The 19,388-nt window shown below is 45.3% G+C and overlaps 1 protein-coding gene and 1 pseudogene across 2 annotated transcripts; both read left to right on the forward strand.

Annotated features, from left to right (window-relative positions):
- The first annotated feature begins 9,756 nt into the window (after positions 1-9,756).
- LOC103633130 (putative E3 ubiquitin-protein ligase RF298) lies at positions 9,757-17,511 on the forward strand. 2 transcript variants are annotated; one of them, XM_008654810.4, is made up of 3 exons: positions 9,757-10,934; positions 13,158-15,341; positions 16,617-17,511. In XM_008654810.4, the coding sequence occupies exons 1-3, from the start codon at positions 10,248-10,250 to the stop codon at positions 17,139-17,141; spliced, it is 3,396 nt and encodes a 1,131-aa protein (XP_008653032.1). In that variant the 5' UTR covers positions 9,757-10,247; the 3' UTR covers positions 17,142-17,511. The 2 variants fall into 2 exon arrangements, with proteins under 2 accessions (XP_008653032.1, XP_008653033.1); XM_008654811.3 differs by lacking the exon at positions 9,757-10,934 and adding an exon at positions 12,748-12,984.
- Positions 17,512-18,336: 825 nt separating this feature from the next.
- On the forward strand, positions 18,337-19,117 carry LOC103634283 (uncharacterized; annotated as a pseudogene).
- Positions 19,118-19,388: the final 271 nt, after the last annotated feature.

Genomic DNA, 19,388 nt, shown 5'->3' on the forward strand with positions numbered 1-19,388 from the left:
GGTTGAGTCGGAACCGACCGAGCTCCCCCTCGATCGTCTCCCGCTTGGTGATTTTGGTCACCTTATCTCCTTCGTGTGCGGTCTTGAGTACGTCCCAAATCTCCTTGGCACTCTTCAATCCTTGCACCTTGTTATACTCCTCTCGACTTAGAGAGGTGAGGAGTATAGTGGTGGCTTGGGAGTTGAAGTGCATGATTTGGGCCACCTCGTCCTCATCGTAATCTTCATCCCCTACGGATGGTACCTGTACACCAAACTCAACAACATCCCATATGCTTTTGTGGAGTGAGGTTAGGTGATATCTCATCATATCACTCCACCTAGAATAATCTTCACCGTCAAACGTTGGTGGTTTGCCTAATGGGACGGAAATTAATGGAGTATGCTTAGGAATGCGAGGATAGCCTAAGGGAATCTTACTAAACTTCTTGCGCTCATGGCGCTTAGAAGTTATGGACAGCGTGTCGGAGCCGGAGGTGGATGGTGATGAGGAGTCGGTCTCGTAGTAGACCACCTTTCTCATCTTCTTCTTCTTGTCACCGCTCCGACCCGACTTGTTGTGTGAAGGGGATCCCTTCACCTTGTTGGCGGACTCCCCGAATGGAGCCTTCCCATGGCTTGTGGCGGGCTTCTCGCCGGTCCCGGTCTCCCTCTTGGAGGATGCTCCCGACATCACTTCGAGCGGTTAGGCTCTAATGAAGCACCGGGCTCTGATACCAATTGAAAGTCGCCTAGAGGGGGTGAATAGGGCGAATCTGAAATTTATAAACTTAAGCACAACTACAAGCCGGGTTAGCATTAGAAATATAAACGAGTCCGAGAGAGAGGGCGCAAAACAAATCGTGAGCAAATAAAGAGCGAGACACGATGATTTGTTTTACCGAGGTTCGGTTCTTGCAAACCTACTCCCCGTTGAGGTGGTCACGAAGACCGGGTCTCTTTCAACCCTTTCCCTCTCTCAAACGGTCACTTAGACCGAGTGAGCTTCTCTTCTCAATCAAACGGAACACAAAGTTCCCGCAAGGACCACCACACAATTGGTGTCTCTTGCCTTGGTTACAATTGAGTTTGATCACAAGAAGAATGAGAAAGAAAAGAAGCGATCCAAGCGCAAGAGCTCAAATGAACACGAATGTCGCTCTCTCTAGTCACTATTTGATTTGGAGTGATTCCGGACTTGGGAGAGGATTTGATCTCTTTGGAGTGTCTAGAATTGAATGTTATAGCTCTTGTAATGTGTTGAAGGTGGAAAACTTGGATGCCATTGAATGTGGGGTGGTTGGGGTATTTATAGCCCCAACCACCAAAAAATGGTCGTTGGAAGGCTGCTGTCGCATGGCGCACCGGACAGTCCGGTGTGCCACCGGACACTGTCCGGTGCGCCAGCCACGTCAGCCAGCCGTTGGGGTTCGACCGTTGGAGCTCTGACAGGTGGGGCCTCTGGGCTGTCCGATGGTGCACCGGACAGGTCCTGTAGACTGTCTGGTGCGCCAACTGCGCGTGCTCTGTCCTCTGCGCGTGCAGGCCCGCATTAAATGCGTTGCAGTTGACCGTTGTGCGCGAAGTAGCCGTTGCTCCGCTGGCACACCGGACAGTCCGGTGCTTCACTGGACAGTCCGGTGAATTATAGCGGAGCAGCTTCCCATTTTCCCGAAGGTAGCGAGTTCAGCGTCGAGTGCCCTGGTGCACCGGACAGTCCGATGTGCCAGACCAGGGTGCCTTTGGATTGTCTTTGGCTCTCTTTGTTTGAACCCTTTTCTTGGTCTTTTTATTGGCTTATTGTGAACCTTTGGCACCTGTAGAACTTATAGACTAGAGCAAACTAGTTAGTCCAATTATTTGTGTTGGGCAATTCAACCACTAAAATTAATTAGGAAAAAGGTGTAAGCCTAATTCCCTTTCAGCATCTAATCACCAAAACATTTATAGAAATGGCCTAAGGGCACATTTCCCTTTCAAAGGCATCCCTAGCAAATTTAATTTTCTCTACTTCATTTTTGCAAGTTTTAAGTCGAACATTTAATTGAACAATTTCATCATTCAACTTTGCAAAGGTAGAGGCATGATTACTACAAGCACAAAAATCATGATCTTTATATTTAGCACAAGTTGAAACATGCTCCATGGATGAACTAGCAACACTTGATTGTTCTATTCTAGAATTTAAATCAGTATTTAAGCTCTTAAGACTAGTAATAGAGGAATGGCGAGAAGACAATTCAAATGCAAGCGTTTCATTCTTCTTTATCTCTAAAGCAAGGGATTTTTCTACTTCTACTACTTTATCATGTTCTTCATAAAGCATATCCTCTTGCTTTTCTAGCAATCTATCCTTTTCATTAAGAACATCTATTAATTTATTAATTTTTCCTACCTTAGATCTATCAAAGCCCTTAAAAAGATTGTTATAGTCTACATCATCATCACATTCCTCATCACTAGAAGAAGTACACTTAGGAGTATCATTTGTACGTAGCTTCTTCTCTTTTGCCATGAGGCAAGTGTGATGCTCGCTAGGGAAGAGGGAAGACTTGTCGAAAGCAGAGGCAACAAGTCTTTCATCGTCGAAGTTGGATGAAGAGCAGTTCGAGTCCCATTCCTTGCCAATGTGTGCATCGCCCTTCTTTCTATAGAACTTCTTTTTCTCCTTCTTCCCTTTCTTGTCTTGTTCCTGGTCATTCTCATTATCGGGACATTGAGCAATAAAATGACTAGGCTTACCGTGCTTGAAGCATGAACACTTTCCCTTGATTTGCTCTTGTTGGGGTAGTCCTTGCGCCCTTCAATGCGGTTTTGAAGTGTTTGACTACAAGTGCCATTTCCACCTAATTAATTCCAGCCACCTCAACTTGTGCCACCTTGTTTAGGAGTGCCTCCTTGTTGGTTGTTTCTTTGAGTGCAACAGATTGCAGCTCGTAGTGAGGAAGAGGTCCGTTGGCAATGTCGTCGACGTACCTTGCTTCTTTTACCATCATGCGCCCGCTTACAAACTTACCAAGAATTTATTCGGACGACATTTTGGTATACCTGGGTTTTTACGAATAAGATTAACAAGATGAGGATCAATAATAATAAATGACCTTAACATGAGGCGCACGACGTCATGATCTGTCCATCTTGTGCTTCCATAGCTTTAGATTTTGTGCTCTAGGGTCTTGAGCCTGTTGTACGTTTCAGTTGGCTCCTCGCCCCTCTTCATGGCGAACCTCCCTGGCTCGCCTTCCACCAAATCCATCTTGATGATCATTGTGGCATCATTACCCTCATGAGAGATTTTGAGGGTGTCCCATATTTTCTTGGCATTGTCCAAGCCACTAACCTTGTTGTATTCATCCCTGTATAGAGAAGCTAAAAGAATAGTAGTAGCTTGAGCATTTTTATAAATTTGTTCATTAATAAATATGGTATTATCATTACTATCAAAATGCATTCTATTTTCTACTACTTCCCAAATGCTAGGATGAAGAGAAAATAAATGACTACGCATTTTATGACTCCAAAAAGAATAATCTTCCCTGTCAAACTGAGGGCTTTCCAAGAGGAATAGTTAGTAGATGAGCATTGGAGTTGTACGGAATGCAAGAATAATCAAAAGAGTAATTTTGGTTAACCGTCTTTCTCTTTGAAAAAGAGTCGCCGTCCTTCGGTGTAGATGAGGACGTGTCACTATCATAGTAGACTATCTTCTTGATGTGCCTCTTCTTCTTCCCTTCCTTCTTCTTGTTGTTTGAGCCTGAGTTGATGAGCTTATCTCCCTTCGACTCATTGTTGTTGATGGTCTCCTTCTCCTTGTCGTCGATCACAATCCCCTTGCCCTTAGGATCCATCTCTTCGGGTTGTTAGTCCCTTGATGAAGAGAACAACTTCTGATACCAATTGAGAGCACCTAGAGGGGGGGTGAATAAGTGATCCTGCAAATGAGCTCTAAACAACACAAACTTGGTTTATAATATGTGTTAGTGAAAACTAAAACCAAGTTAGGATGATAATAGTGAAGGAGAACTCTTTCACTTGATTGCTCTTTTAAGATGAGTTTTAAACTTAGAAGCAATAATGCAAGTGAGTAGAGAACTCAGGCAGACAATAATCGCAATAAGTAAGATAGACAAGTGACACAACGTTTTTACCGTGGTTCGGCCAATGCATACTCTATGTTGTGGTGACCTCCTTTGGTCAAGGGTTGCACTTAACCCCTCTCAAGTGATCCAAAGATCAAACTTGAGTGCCACATATATCTTCCTTATATCAAAATCCCTTTGTGAGGAATCTCCACAAATTGGAGTATCTCACAACTTAAACAAATGGTTACAATCAAAACCGGAGTAAGGAAGGGAGTAGAAATGCACACAAGAGCACAACGTTGCAACAACACGCACACAAGCAAAAACAGAGAGAGCACAAATCAAAACGACAGAGTTACAACTAAAGAACATGCCCAAATCTCTCTCTAACAAATCAACAACGTGGTCGTAAAGGTTCAGAGTTGTAGTGTGCTCAAGGGGTGCTTGGGTAACAGCTCCATGCGCCTGGAGCTCCATTTGGAAGGCCCTAGTTGCGTTCTGTCTGTGAGTGCACCGAACTGTCCGGAGCACACCGGACACTGCACAGTGCAACGTACATCGGATCCGTGATTGATTAGTTTCTTCTTCTAGTGGGCACTGGACTGTCTGGCGGGGGGCACGGACTGTCCGGTGCACCTCCTAATTGTTGGTTGCAGCTGGCGTGCCATGTAGCCGTTGGATGTCTCACACACTAGATTGTCCGGCGCTCCGCACGGACCGTTTGGTGAATTATAACCGAAGGTGCCTGGCTTTTCCCGAGAGCGGACCGTTCAGCCGGACGGTCACCGGACTGTCTAGTGCACATTGGACTGTCCGGTGGGTGGTACCGGACCGTCCGGTGCTACCCAGACTAATCCAATTTCATCCTTTTTCTTGCCGAGTGTCTTTTGCTCCTTTTGGCTCAACTTCATATAGTCCCTAGAATTTAGACAAACATGATTAGTACCTGCTAGACACATGCCTTTTCACTTGGAACCATATAGATTTGTAGTATGCCCATTTTCAAGTTTAAAAGTGCTTTCACTCAATTTGCTTTACAACTACCTATGCTCATGCTCATAGGCGAAGATGTTAGTCCATACTAGTGTGTTCCTGTAAACCTTCCACCTTTCCCATGATGAGCGACTCTTGGGCCGGCATTGGTGAGGACACTCCGAGGCAGGACGCTTGCCACGGTCCATGGTCAACCGAGAGGACCCCAAGGGGTTCCAGGCGGTACTACCCTCCCGACATGGTGCCATTTCTGGGAAGCAAGGGAACGACGAAAGAAGCTGATTGGGGATAAGCGAGGAGGGACCCTCTACTTATAATGCTTGACTAGGTCCTAAAAGCCAATAGAGGGCCTTGCGAAGCCCCACCTACTCTTCGGTCGCGAGCGACAAAAGGGATAAGACAACATCCGACCCAGGAAAAGCGCCAGAGGGGAGATACTCCCCCTCGAGGGCTCGGGGGTGAAAGTCGCCTAGAGGGGGGATGAATAGGCGAAACCTAAAATTTATAAACTTAAACACACACTAAGGTCGGGGGTTAGCGTTAGAATTAAATTCAAGTCCAAAACAATATCTCTCTTGCTAGAAGTTGCTCAAGAATTGCGGATGACATATGGGAGCCAACTCAAATTCACACTAGCAAGGAAACGTTAGAGAGGGGAAAACAAATCAAACGAGAATCAAGGCGAGTGAACACGATGATTTGTTTTACCGAGGTTTGGTTCCAAAGAACCTAGTCCTCGTTGAGGAGGTCACAAAGACCGGATCTATTTCAACCCTTTCCCTCTCTCAAACGGTCACTTAGACCGAGTGAGCCTTTTCCTTAATCTCTCGGGTCACTTAGACCCTGCAAGGACCACCACACACTTAGGTGTCTCTTGCTTCGATTACAAGTCACTTCAGAAATAGAAGGGAAAAGAAAAAGGTCAAACCAAGCGACAAGAGCAACAAAGAACACAAGTGATCCTCTCACAAGCCCTAATGCACTAGAGTTGATTGTGGGGCTTTGAGTGGATTGATAGCTTTGATTGTGTCTTGGAGTGTTGGACTTTTGCTCTTGCAATGAATGAAGAATTTGGAATGCTTGGATAGGAGTGAATGAGGTGGTTGGGGGGTATTTATAGCCTCCCAACCACTTCTAGTCGTTGGCTGAATTCTACTGGCAATGGGCGCACTAAACAGTCCGGTGCGCCACCGGACAGTCACTGTGCACTGTCCAGCGCGTGCCACGTCAGCGCAACCATTAGGGTTCGGAGCAGTTGACCGCTGGGGACGTTTGTCTTCTAGCTACACTGGACAGTTTGGTGAATTATAGCGGAGCGCGCCTCCATTTTCTCGAGAGTGGCTGGTTTAACTCTGTACGCCCCTGGTGCACCGGACATTGTCCGGTGCGCCATTTTTCAGCACACTCAATTCCTTTGCTCCATTTTTATTGAGTTATAGGAAATGGTTAACCCTATTTCCCTTTTAGGAGGCTACTATCGGGGATAAGATCCCCGATCCCTAAGGCCCATCGGTCAGCAAGAGGAGACACCCAAACGGACACCCATGCGCAAAGACGACGGACCGAGGGGGGAAGGAGGATGTACCGAAGAGGACCCAGAGGCTGGAGCCCTGCCGCCATGCCAAGACTTAGTTAGAACTCCACTCTATAGCCCTTAGCTCAACCTCCTCCACAACAAGAGACTTGGGAGCCTCTCCTCCCTCTCTTGCCTACTTGTAACCCCTACTACGAGCATTGATCAGCAATGGTGCCGGTAGCGCAAGTCGCCGAAGACTATATGTAGGGACATTCTGTATGAACTAGTATAAATCTTGCGCCCACCACGCACACCGTCTGGAGCCCGGAACCGCACACAAATTTACTTGTCAAAGCTAGGTTCGAAACACCGACAACTCCTACGAGGAGTGAATTGGGAGAATACTTTCACTCTCTTACTTATGCACATGGGGTTGTTTGGCCAAAGTGAATGCACCAATAAACGAAAATTGTAAGTTGGGACCTAAAACTATGGATTGTATCTTTTTCGTTACGCTCATCATAGTATTGCCTATAGATTTTTAGTGGTCAGATCTAAGGTGTCTGATGATCATGTTAATTCAGTGCTAGAGTCTCATGATGTTTTTTCTTTAAGAACATATTTACTTTGAAAGATTCATGTAGCATGTTTAGTTTACCTTTGAATGAGACTGCAAATGCAACTCCTAAGCCTACTAAATTATCTAAGCATGTTGAACATACACTTGAACTAGATCATGAGTAGATTCATAGTGAATCTCCTAGTAGGAGCAAGAGACAAAGGAATGTAAAGTCTTTTGGTGATGAGTTCACTGTTTATCTTATAGATGAATCTCCCAAAACAACCGTTGAGGTATTCTCATCTCCTGATGCGGATGGTTGAAAAGAAGTTGTCCATAATGAGATGGATTTTTTTCTTTCCAATGTGATTTGGGATTTGTTGACCAGCCATATGATGCAAACATGTAGGTTGCATGTTGCAAGTGGGTGTTCAAAAAAAACTTATGCCTGGTGGTACTACTGACAAGTATAAGGCATGATTTGTGCCCATGGGTTATACCCAAAAAGAAGGTGGATATTTCTTTGATACTTACTAACCTATTTATAGATTGTGTATTATTCATGTTCTACTCTCCTTGGCTTCCTCCCATGTCTTCTCGTTCATCAGATGAACGTTAAGAAAACTTTCCTTTAATGTAGAGCTAGAAGAGAAAATTTACATGACACAACCTGATGAGTTAGTAGTAAAGAGTCGTGAGGATAAGGTTTTTAAGTTATACAAATCTTTGTATGGCTTGAAGGGATGAAGGCCACAAAGTACCAATGGGACGATGCACGTGACATTTTAGCAAGAAGCTTGATAGTGAAGATGATGGAAAGCATACGAGAGAGGCCGGAAAGGGAGCACCACTTGCGTGTGGAGAAGGCCCATGTCTATCAATGAATTTATCTAGCCAAGAGCTTGGTGCTCATGTGTACTACCCTTGCATGGAGCTCTAATGAGGATTAGTAAGAATCATGTGTGCTTCTTGATACCTCGGTAAAAATCTTGACATGTCAACGGGAGTTTGCATCACTATCACAATTAAGCTTCTACATTTACATTCTTACCTTTGATTGCATGCTTTACCTTTCATAGCTTAGTTACAGGCTAGTTGGTAGGGCTAGAACCTAGGTTGCATAACTTCCTTTTTGGTAGAGATAGCAATACTTAGACAAAACCTTAGTTGCATATATCAATACTTGGTTATTTGTACAAATTTTGTTTAAGATAAAAAATAGAGGCCTAGATTAGCATGAACAATAATTGTCCTAATTTACCCCCTCTTAGGTGTTCATGTTCCTTTTAGATGGCTCTTGGTGCTTCAACATGGACTAGTGGATTATGACAACAATCTGATACCATGGTATGAAATTTGTTTTTTTATTTAACCTCATGACTAGAGGAATGCTTAGTGACCGAAAGCATACCTTTGTGAAACTCTAACATGAACAAGGGATTGCTCTTCGACAATCGACATCACAAGATACATTGTATCATGTTAGGAGCTTGTGGCTCCTTACTTGTGCTATTTACTTAATATATTTACATTTTTGCATGTGCTTTGTTCGTGTGGTTTATATTTCCTATAGTATGTTAGGCTAATTCATAGGATTGGATCTAGCTTGCAAAACTCTTCATCATTTGGGTAAATAACACGAGACAAATTTAAGTACACATATTTGTAGCTAGTTAATTTTCTAGTAGATCCCTAGGTTAAGTTTTTAGCAACATAATTCACCCCTTCTCTCTTGGGTCAACATTTGGTTCCTTTTATAGACACAACTATGATCGAGTTATATGGTGTCTTGTATAATTCTTGGTGCATATATATTTAATCCATTGACTTTCCTCTAACAACACCACAAAATATATTACCACCAATTCCAAATTTCAACATTTTAAATCCAAATTTAGTTCATTTGAATGTATACATGTTAGATTCAAGATCAAGGGGGTGTTTGATTTGTTTGTTGATCCTTGCCTCACTCTGTTGAGCAATAAGTCAAAGGGTAGTAGGTGCTTGCATCTTAGGAAAGCTTGCCTATAGGCCTTTATGGGCGAGATTTTTTCTTGCTTTCATGGGAGAGGTGGATTAGCTCATCCCTACTAGGCAATGGTGGACTAGCTTTCCAAGTGAGGCAAGTGAACCAAATAGATCAAATGTTTTAATGGTTGATTGCAAACTTCAATAATTCATCTTTAATATTACCTTCATTTAAGTGAGTCAAAAGTTTAATCATTTATGTAAGTGTTCATTCAATTGAATACATATGTTTTGGGAGGAACCCAATTTTGTACACGCAAAGATCATGAAGAACTAGCATACCCAGCGAAATGAATACATAGAAAATGAGAGGTAGGAGGTAGTGTGGGCCTATTTATTTCAAGGCCTATGAGGTAAGTAGAGAATGAGACATAGATCTGCACCCAAAATCTCATAATCCAACACCTTATGTAGCTCAAAAGAAAGACAATTTTGTGTGTCTTCAAAGCAAATATGCCATGTGTGGGTGAGATTGAGGGAGGGAATATACATCTATAATTTGTAAAGTTCCTTTTCCCTCGTGTAAAGTCCTTTTCCTTTAATGCACTAGAAGTCATGCTCACACACGTTTTCTGTGGTTGTGCTACATTTATAGTTGTGGGGCCAAACAAAAACTTCTGAAGTGTTTATGTCCTTACTTTTATTCTCTATCCCCTTCATTTATCCTTCTTATAAGCTTTCTCACCCAGCGAATCTCTACAACATTCAAATTTACTATGGGTGAGCAAAGATTTAGAGATTGTGGCAATCAGACACAGTGAGACCTTAAGATGGGATGAGTCTATGAATCCTGTGTTGATGCCAAAGGGCGAGAGCGGATATGGCATCTATGATTTGGAGGCGATGAGTTGGGATCTCAACGAGGTAGCAGGATGAGATCTTGATGAGGTAGCGAGCTAAGAGCTTGAAGTGGTAGCAAGATCCTTGGATCTCACCTAAGCAGTTCGGTGGGACCATAGAGAGGAACCAAGCGAAGATCCTAAAGCGGTGGCAGTGGCGACGAGCTTGGATCTGGACAAGACACCACTATGGAATCTCAAAGAGGCAACAAGTTGGCATTCTAGAGTGATAGCGACGATTTTGGATCTCAATGGGGCATCAGGGGGGGTTGAAAGAGGCAACAAGCCTAGAGATCGAAGCAACGACGATGAGCTCGGATCTCGATAAGGCAGTAGGATGGGACCTTCCAAGATTAGAGCTCAAAGCAATGGTGTTGAGGTGGGATAACAAAGGAGCAACATGTCTAGTGCCAAAAGAGGCAGCAACAATTCAGGGTCTTGGTGAGGCGACATGTCGAGCTCTTAAAACATCGAGGATGAGTTGGGATTTGGACAAGGATGACAAGGGGAATCTCAACGAGGTATCAGGCTTAGAGTCGATTTTGGGTTTGGAGGAGGACGTTGAATGGAATCTCGATGAGGTACCGGGCTTAGAGCATTGTTCAGATTTAGATGAGGATGTTGAGTGGGATCTCGATGAGGTACCAGGCTTAGAGACAAGTTCGGATTTGGACGATGATGCAGAGTGGAATCTCGATGAGGTACTAGGCGTAGAGTCGAGTTCAGATTTAGAGGGTGATGAATGGAATCTCAATGAGGTACGAGGCTTAGAGTCGAGTTCGAGTTTGGATGAGGATGTTGAGTTGAATCTCACTGAGGTACCAGGCTTAGAGCCAAGTTCAGATTTAGACGAGGATGTTGAGTCGAATCTCGACAAAGTACCAGGCTTAGAGTCTGAAGAAATAGAGGACCATTATGAACCAACACGACATGTCTTCGTGAGTTTTTTTGTCTCTCTTTTATTTTTTTTCCTTTGAGATATTTTATTGGAACACTTTTGGTAGGAAACTCAGGGAAATGTTTAGAAAAACACAATACACTGAAACTACTTTTACAAACAAAGCTTCTAAAAACTATTTGTCAAAAATTATCTGTCAAAGTTTCTGACAAACGTACTATGGTAAAATCCTTTCAGAATCAAGAAAAGGTTCATATTTGTTTCAGAAAGGTCTTAGAGAATTTTAGAGGAAATGTTTCTTAGCAAGTTTTTTCTTTTCTTTTCTTTTCTAAATGCTGCCGCTTGAAGCGCGAGATACTCATGTTTTCCGGTCATGAATATATGGGCTGACATAATGGATTAATGGTGAGAAATTAAAATCGATGAGGCTATTTCTAGTTAGGGTCTATTCGTTTTAGTGTCAATCCATGAGGATTTAGTGGGTTTGAATCCTGATTAAGTCAAAACCTTTTCAGTTTCTTCCAATCTCTTCTAATTCATGTGGAATGAGGATAAACTTACTAGTATCATGCTTATATCTAAGGCTACCATATTACACCGAGAACATTAAACTCTTAGGGAGGAACAACCTGCATATTATCGTAACACTATATAAAATACCGCCAAAACGATCATCATTTCATAAATTGTGTTACAAACTAAATTCAATGCCAAAATTACTGGATTTCGTGGCAGACCTGTATTTCTATGGAGATATAGCTTCTTCCTGCCCTGTAGTTACTAACAAATGCCTATTCGGATTGGGAATTTCGATAGTAAACTTTGGTGGGTAAAAGGTTTTTTTAGGGTGAGTTTGGGAACCATATTATCCCAAGAGATTTTCATTTTATCAAGGAAAATTAGTTCATTTTTTGGGAAAATAAGAATCCCTTGGAAAAATTGTGCTCCCAAACTGACCCTTAAAGAAAATATGTCACCACACAGTTTGCTGCGATGCAATCACAGAAAGATAGTATTCATCGTACCGGGGCCGAGTCTACAGGGCTGAACTTGAACAGAGTTTTTGCCCAACCCAGCTAGGGATGGCAGCGGGTCGGGTTGTGTTCGGGTACGGTAATACCCGACCCGATATTGTACCCGATCTTTTAACAACTATCCATACCCACCAAACCAATCGGGCGAGAAATTGTACCCGTACCCGTATCCACCGGGTACCCGTCGGGTATCGGGTATCCAGTGGATACGTTATGGTAGAATACATAACAGGATATAAATTGATAAGCAACGTCACATATTCATAGTTTATGGTAGTTAGATAGTTCATGAACAACAGGCACATAACAACATGTAAAATTGATAAGCAAAGCAACAGCTTCACACAACTTCACATAACGTAGCTCACTTGACGGAGCTGGGGCAGAGCCGGTGACGCGACGTCGAGCTCGAATCCTGGTGTGGGAATCTTGGGCCGTTGGGCGGCTGGGCATGAGCCACTGCTCCAGCGCGACGTCGAGCACCGCTCAGGCCGGCGCAGATTTGGGTTAGTGCGACATGTGGGGATTGACCATGGGGATCGGGCATGTGGGGATAGGGTCAGGGGGGTTTTTGGGCTTCGACGGTTGATTGCTTGATGGGCTCATTCAGTGTTCTAATTTCTAAACATAGGCCATATACTAGGTGAACTGGTATTTCGGGTATCCACTGGATACCCACGGGTAAAATATGGTATTCGTACCCTACCCGATATATTTCGGGTACCCGACCCGACAAGACCCACGGGTGAATTTCTCTACCCGTATCCATGTCCATCGGGTACGAAAACCGCGGGTATCCATACCCACGGGTCCATTTGCCATCCCTAAACCCAGCCCAGCTCCCTTCTTCCAGGTCTGATTCTGATCTGGTGGTGGCGAGTGACCGGTGTGACTCGGCGTGGTCAGGCTACAGGGCGAGGCACGCCTTCTCCTCCCCCCTCTCATCCGAGCCCTTCTTCCTCCGCCTTCCCTTCACCCCCATATCGCCATACACTTCTCCACTCCTCCCCTGATCACCACCCCCCCCCCCCCCCCCCCCCCCCTCGATCCAATCCGGTAAGTGCGTGAATCCGTCACCTGATTCTCCCGTCGGGCTGTACCAGATCGGATCAAGGCGTCGCGACCATCTGATCTTACGACGGCACATAGGAGTTCTTTCGTTGGTTGTTGATTCGTCCAAGCCTCACGGTTCTTACAATAACTTTTATTTCTTCTTCTTAATTTTCCAGGTTTTTTCTTCGATTCGGCGCGTGGCAACCTGGTCAGTCCAATCCGTCCGTGAAGAATTTATCCGTATTTTCGTTTGCGTCGCATCGTTTCTGCGAAGGATTTCCTGTTCGTTTTGGGGGAGAAAGGCGTCGTCCTTGATGTCTACTATCGCGACCCCGCCGCCGCCGATTGCGCAAGAGAAGGCCGCCAGCCGGAATAAGCGCAAGTACCGTGCCGAGCCACCTTCCGCCGAGTTGGGCCCATACGGGCTGGAGTACCCGCTGACGGCGGACTGCATGGGATTCGAGTTTATGTCGCCTGAGAAGGCTGCCATGGCAGCAGCGGTAGCCGCTGCCGAGGGTGTCAGCCTTGACCTCCTCCAGAACTCGTGCGAAAAGTGCAAAGATCTCCACCCTACTGCGGAGGAGTTACTGGACTGCCAACGATATGTGAATTGGAGCGACCCAAACGAGACGCAGCTGGAGGAGATCCTTCTCAAGAGTCTGGGCACCACCTTTGACAATGCTGTGAGTCTGATCACCACAATGGGCTACTCTGAGGCGGTTGCACGGGCTGCTGTTGTGCGGGCAGCTGCGCAATACAACTGGAGGGAGAGCCTTGCAGGGTTTGGAGAGGCAGCAGTTGAGGTTCTCAAGACGGAAGGGGACATGTTGCCGAGGGAGGGTGCCTCTGTTGAAGACATGAGGAGGATTGAGCAGGCTGTGCTTGGTAGTATGGTTATGTGGGTAAATGAGGCTCAGCCACTCTGCACCACAGGCGATGTAATGTTTTGCTTGCTTATGTCTGACATGAACGTGGCAAATGCCAGTGCCATGGACTACAATACTTCTTCCCTCCCATCTGTTGCTGCTCAAGTTATTGCCCAACCAGACGCGGGGAACTATGTTACTGGTTCAGGTTCAAATTTATCAGTTTCTATTACCAACCCACAGACTGGCGTTACATTCCGTGGAAAACTTACCCCAATGCCACCGGGCTCTTATGGTGCTGTAAAAGCTGATTCGTCAATGGCACCAGCAAGCCTCAATGTGTCAAGTACCAAACCCTCGGTGCCGGGCAAGACTCAGTGTGTGATACCAAATATTGAGCCAAAAGAACAACCTGTTCCTATACATGATCATTCAGAGGACCAACCATTTGTTGCTGCTGCGACACAATCTGTGAAAAATGACAAGCCATCCCCAAGCAAGAGGGGGGGCTCTAAGAGGGACTCCTTGCATCGACAGAAGTTGACAAGCTTTGATAAAAGTTCCCGAGCATTGGGTTCCAAAGGTTCTCTTAGGTCTGGCAAGCATAGCTATTCGGCCAGTGCGGTATTGGAGAGGAAGTGCCGGTCATTTTCAGATTCTACTACTAGCAACTTGAAGGGTGCATCAAGAGTTGCTAAAGGGTTTGCTGCAAGCATATCTGGATCAGAAGTATCAGCTGACCTTTCCTTTACTGGTACCCTTTCCCCTTCTCCATCATTTGATGCCAAGATAGTTAGTAACTCAAACCCAGCACCTACTGCTAGCACAGATCTTTCATTGTCATTGCCCTCCTCAAGTGATAGTTTAACACCATCTTCGAATCATGATTCCATTACCGAGGGAGTGGACTCTAGTAGCAAAATTAATTTTTCGTATGATGAAGAACAGAAGGTCTGGATCCCACAAGATAAAAAGGATAAAATTGTCTTGATTCTTGTTCAGAGGCAGAAAGAACTGCAAGCACATATGCATGACTGGACAGACTGGGCCCAGCAGAAAGTGATGCAGGTCGCACACCGACTTGCAAAGGAGAAGGATGAACTTCAGTCACTCAGGAAAGAGAAGGAAGAGGCTGACCGCCTGCAAGAGGAGAGGCACCATTTGGAAGAGAGTACTCGGAAAAAGCTTCTGGAGATGGAGTCTGCAATTTCTAGGGCAAATGCTCAGCTGGAGAAAGCAGAAGCTTCTGCTCGCAGACGTGAGGTTGAGAATGCACAACTCACGTTACAGATGGAAGCTGCAAAGCGACATGCAGCAGAGTCAGCAACAAATATTTCAGAGCTTTTAAAGAAAGACGAGAACAGCCGTAAAAGGTCTCAGCGTTGGGAATCTGATAGAGCCCTATTACAAGAGGAACTTGCAGCACAAAAGAGCAGGTTATTTCGGGTTCAAGAACAACTCCAGCATGCTAAAGAGCTAAAGGATCAAGTGCAGGTACAAACTGTTCTATTTTTGCCTCGTTGTAAGTTGTTACCTTGTTTTAATTGGAAGCTCAAATAGTATAATCATATGACCTATGCTCATTTTTATTCACGTGGTTCATGGAAATTCATTTACTGCTGTTGTACTTGACTCTATTAGGCTGTGTGCATGGCTAGAATAGCTGGGCCAGTTCTTTCTCTTAGACAGAAATAATAAATCTAATAGCTATGATGTAATGTATGGTATCACTGAGAAACTTGTAAGGCATACTAAGAATATCTCACACTATTTGTTATGTGATGTGATTCTACTTTGTACCAACGTTCCATTATATTTCGTAGTAGATAATGTTGTTTTTGTGGTTTGTTTATAGCATGTACACGATGTGATTGTGTTAGTAAGGTTTCATTTCACACCCTTTTGTGTGTGTGTGTGTTCTCACAACTGAAGGCATTGGGGGTGTTGAGAAGCTTACACAATAAATGGTAGAAAACTGGCTGTCTTAGCTATGACTGATGTAAGCATACTTTGTATTTCGTGAGTAAGCTGCAAACTGTTGCATGCAGAAGTTTGGAGCCTATATGGCATTTACACTTAATTACTAGCTACTTGTCAACTGTTTACAACATTAGATAAAGTTGAGACAAGATTGCATATTTGATTATTTGTATATGATATCTGGTAAATTTGATAGTTTAAACAGATGAAATGAAACTACATCATTGTCTCCATTCCGTAGCACCTCTATGGTTTCTCTGATGATTTGTCGAGTTTGGCATGTAGTGAAAACCTTCCTTATATCTCGTATCTTTCAGATGCTGGGATGGAAATTACAAAGACACAAAAATTACTGGGTACTTTTTTAGATTAGCAAACCAAGGCAACGAATAATAGTACAGAAGCTGGCTTAGTGCAGGCTGCTAGTAAATCTGGCTTGAGGTGTTCTATACCATCCCTTTACAAGGTTCATCAATGGCTAATATTGTTATTCATTCTAGAGAATTTAATTTAAACAAACATGACATGTGCTGATTGTGCTTCATGGATTTCTCTTTTTAAATTCAATTCGAATTGATTGTGCTTGCTATTTTGAGTTGAGCAATGATTAATTCTGTGTATACACTTGTATAAAGTCTTGTTTAGTGTTATAAGGTTGCTACTTGCTGTATCTACTTAGTTCGATTTAATTTGATTCCCTCAACCTCAGACCTATTTACTCTATGACCTTCAGTCTTCACTATATACGATGACATCTTTGGTCTTCTCCATGATTTTGAATACTTGCAGGCAAGGTGGAAACAAGAGGAGGCTGCAAAGACTGAGGCAATTGCCCTTGTAACCTCAGTGAGGAAAGAGAGAGGGCAAATTGAGACCTCCATGAGGTCAGAAGAGAATTTGCTGCATCTCAAAGCAGCGAATGACGCACAAAGATACAAGAGTGAGATCCGTGTCCTTGAGCAGCGTATTGCGCAGCTGAAGGTGTCATTGGACTCTTCAAGGGTTGCTGCCCCCAAGTGGGGAGCCGACAATAAATCCTATGCATTGCATCTTTCTGAAGGGAGAAAGAACAACAATGCCCAAGTTTTGTCCAACACAGCAGTACCCCAAGGTCTCGATTTTGACGATATACAGCGCGACCGGGAGTGCGTCATGTGCTTGAGCGAGGAGATGTCCGTGGTGTTCCTCCCCTGCGCCCACCAGGTCGTCTGTGCCAAATGCAGCGACCTCCATGAGAAGCAAGGTATGAAGGAATGCCCTTCGTGCCGGGCCCCCATCCAGCGCAGGGTGCGCGCCCGCCCCGCCGGTTGCTAGATTTCACATATACCATTTGGATTTTACTTTTCTTCTTTTTTTCACCTTGATTGCTCAGCTTAAGTTGATGGAAGATTGGAGGGAATAATCAGGTGGTGTGAGTGGTTGAAACTGTGACAATAATACATCGTTAAACACCAAACAAGCCCCAGCAGACAGTGGGTACTGGTTTGGTTTGTTATATGGCTATACCGGCCGCTTCTGAATGCTTTGGTTTTGCTGCACTCTGGTTCCAAGTCCCGTACTGTTTTGTAAAAATGTCGATCTGTGACTGTAATGCTCGGTAGGAAATCTGTTGATCGATGTTGTTATGTCCTGTTGCATTCATCTGTAGCTATTGAAGTCTTAAATGAAGTCAGCTTCCATCGTCTCCTTGGGCCACTCTCAATAGGAGTTTCATTAGATATTTCATGACATTAATTAGTATGTCACATAGTATTTCTTTTGATGATATGACTATAGGTGACAATGTGTTCTAAATCTCTACTAATCCGTAAGACAATAGTGTAGACTAGGCACAACCATGCCCCCGTCTCCATCTCGACCGTCCGATTGTCGGATCAACCCCGCCTCTGTCTCAGCCGTCCGATCGCCTCGCACCCGAACCCGCCGCCATGCGCGTGCCCCCGTCTCCGCCCAAGCCGCCCGCGTGCAACCAATTCGCCTGGCTTTCCCTCGCCCGCCCACCGCTCGGAGCCGATACAAGACAAGGGCAATCGATCTGGTACGAATCCGCATGCGCCCGCGGCCGCCGCCGCCCGTCGCCACCTGAACTCGAACCCCTAGCCGGAGCGTGCGGCCATTGCCCGCCTATGGACGAGTACCAGACGCGCCAGTCACCGGCGGGCGAGCGGTTCATCGGCATGTTCTCGTCGCCGTCAACGCCCTCGTCGTCCCCGATCGAGCCTTCGTACGTCGCAGGGGACGAACGACACGAGGACGACTTCCTCTTCTCGTCGCCGGACGCCGCGGCGCCGCAGCCCGACGGGCCCAGGAGCCCGGGCTGGGGAGCGCCGCAGGGGCATCTCAGTCTTCTTGCCGCCCTCGTGGAGATTCGCCCGAGGAGATTCGCCCTCGTGAAGACCTAGCCGCCACAGTTAATCTTCGCCCGAGGAGATTCGGGCGCGTGCCGTCGGCTGGCATAGCAAGTGGAGGTCGGCGGCGGCCTACTGTGGGAGCTGGAGCTCGCCGCTCCATGGAGGGCGGTGCCACCAGAGTGCGCGCCGCACGTGCGGGACTACCGACGTCGCCTACTACTCCGACCTCAACCACATGGCACGGGAGTCCGCCACTTCTTTATCAACGCGCGGTCGCACGGGCTAGCATCTTCAACGCCGCCATCCAAGAAGCCTTCACCGACCACCCCGATGCCCTCCGGGCACCGTGACGCCATCGACGAGCGCCTCTACAACGTGGTCATCGCCCTTCTTGCATTGGAGGCGCCAGGGAAGCCACACCAGACATCCGTCGCTCCTCCCTAATGGTGTCGGTTGCTTGCCCAGCCTTTGCAACTTGGACCGTGCCGAGGTCATCAACAACGATGGTGGTGTGGCGCAGCGAAACAAGAGCGATGATGACATGGTCGTCGAGGCATTATGTGTCAAGTGGTCTCTCGCCACTGCCCAAGAGAAGGTTCCTCCATTGCTTCCTCACTTTGCTAATTATGTTTTTGATTTATTAATGTCGGCATTAACTGATCAATTTTGTGATTTTGATGTGTGTTCGACTCTCCTGCAGTCAGAGGCTGAGTTGCTAGAGCTTCTGGGGAGGCTTGGCCAGCTAGAATTCATGGAGGACGCCATCAGGGTGAGCCAGTGAAACTGGCGCTGCATGTGCTTCATAAACCATTCTTTATGCATTTGTTCATATCTCATGAATCACTTATATAGGTTACTAAGATTGAAATGGTTGTGAAACCTCTTCGAAAGCATGTCTCGAAGAAGATTCGTCAACTCGTCTGTTCGCTCATTGAGTAAGCTGCTTGTGCTTGTGTTTCATTTGGGATTCACATTTTGGATTCCCGAATATGTTATCACAATTTTGTTGAAATTCATTGGTTACATATATTCAATTGCCATTGTGTTCAGTTCTTTATCCTTTGTAGAAAATAGTTCTCTGGTTCCTAGTTCCTTTTAGAAGAAAATATGGAGCCTATATTATGCACGCAGCCTAGAAGGTTTGCAGTGGTAACCATTGCTCGAGTGATAGCTGAATCTCACAATTGGCGGCTAGGCGAGGAGGTTGGGT

Source organism: Zea mays, chromosome 7, assembly GCF_902167145.1.
Source record: "Zea mays cultivar B73 chromosome 7, Zm-B73-REFERENCE-NAM-5.0, whole genome shotgun sequence".
NCBI classification, from domain to species: Eukaryota; Viridiplantae; Streptophyta; class Magnoliopsida; order Poales; family Poaceae; genus Zea; species Zea mays.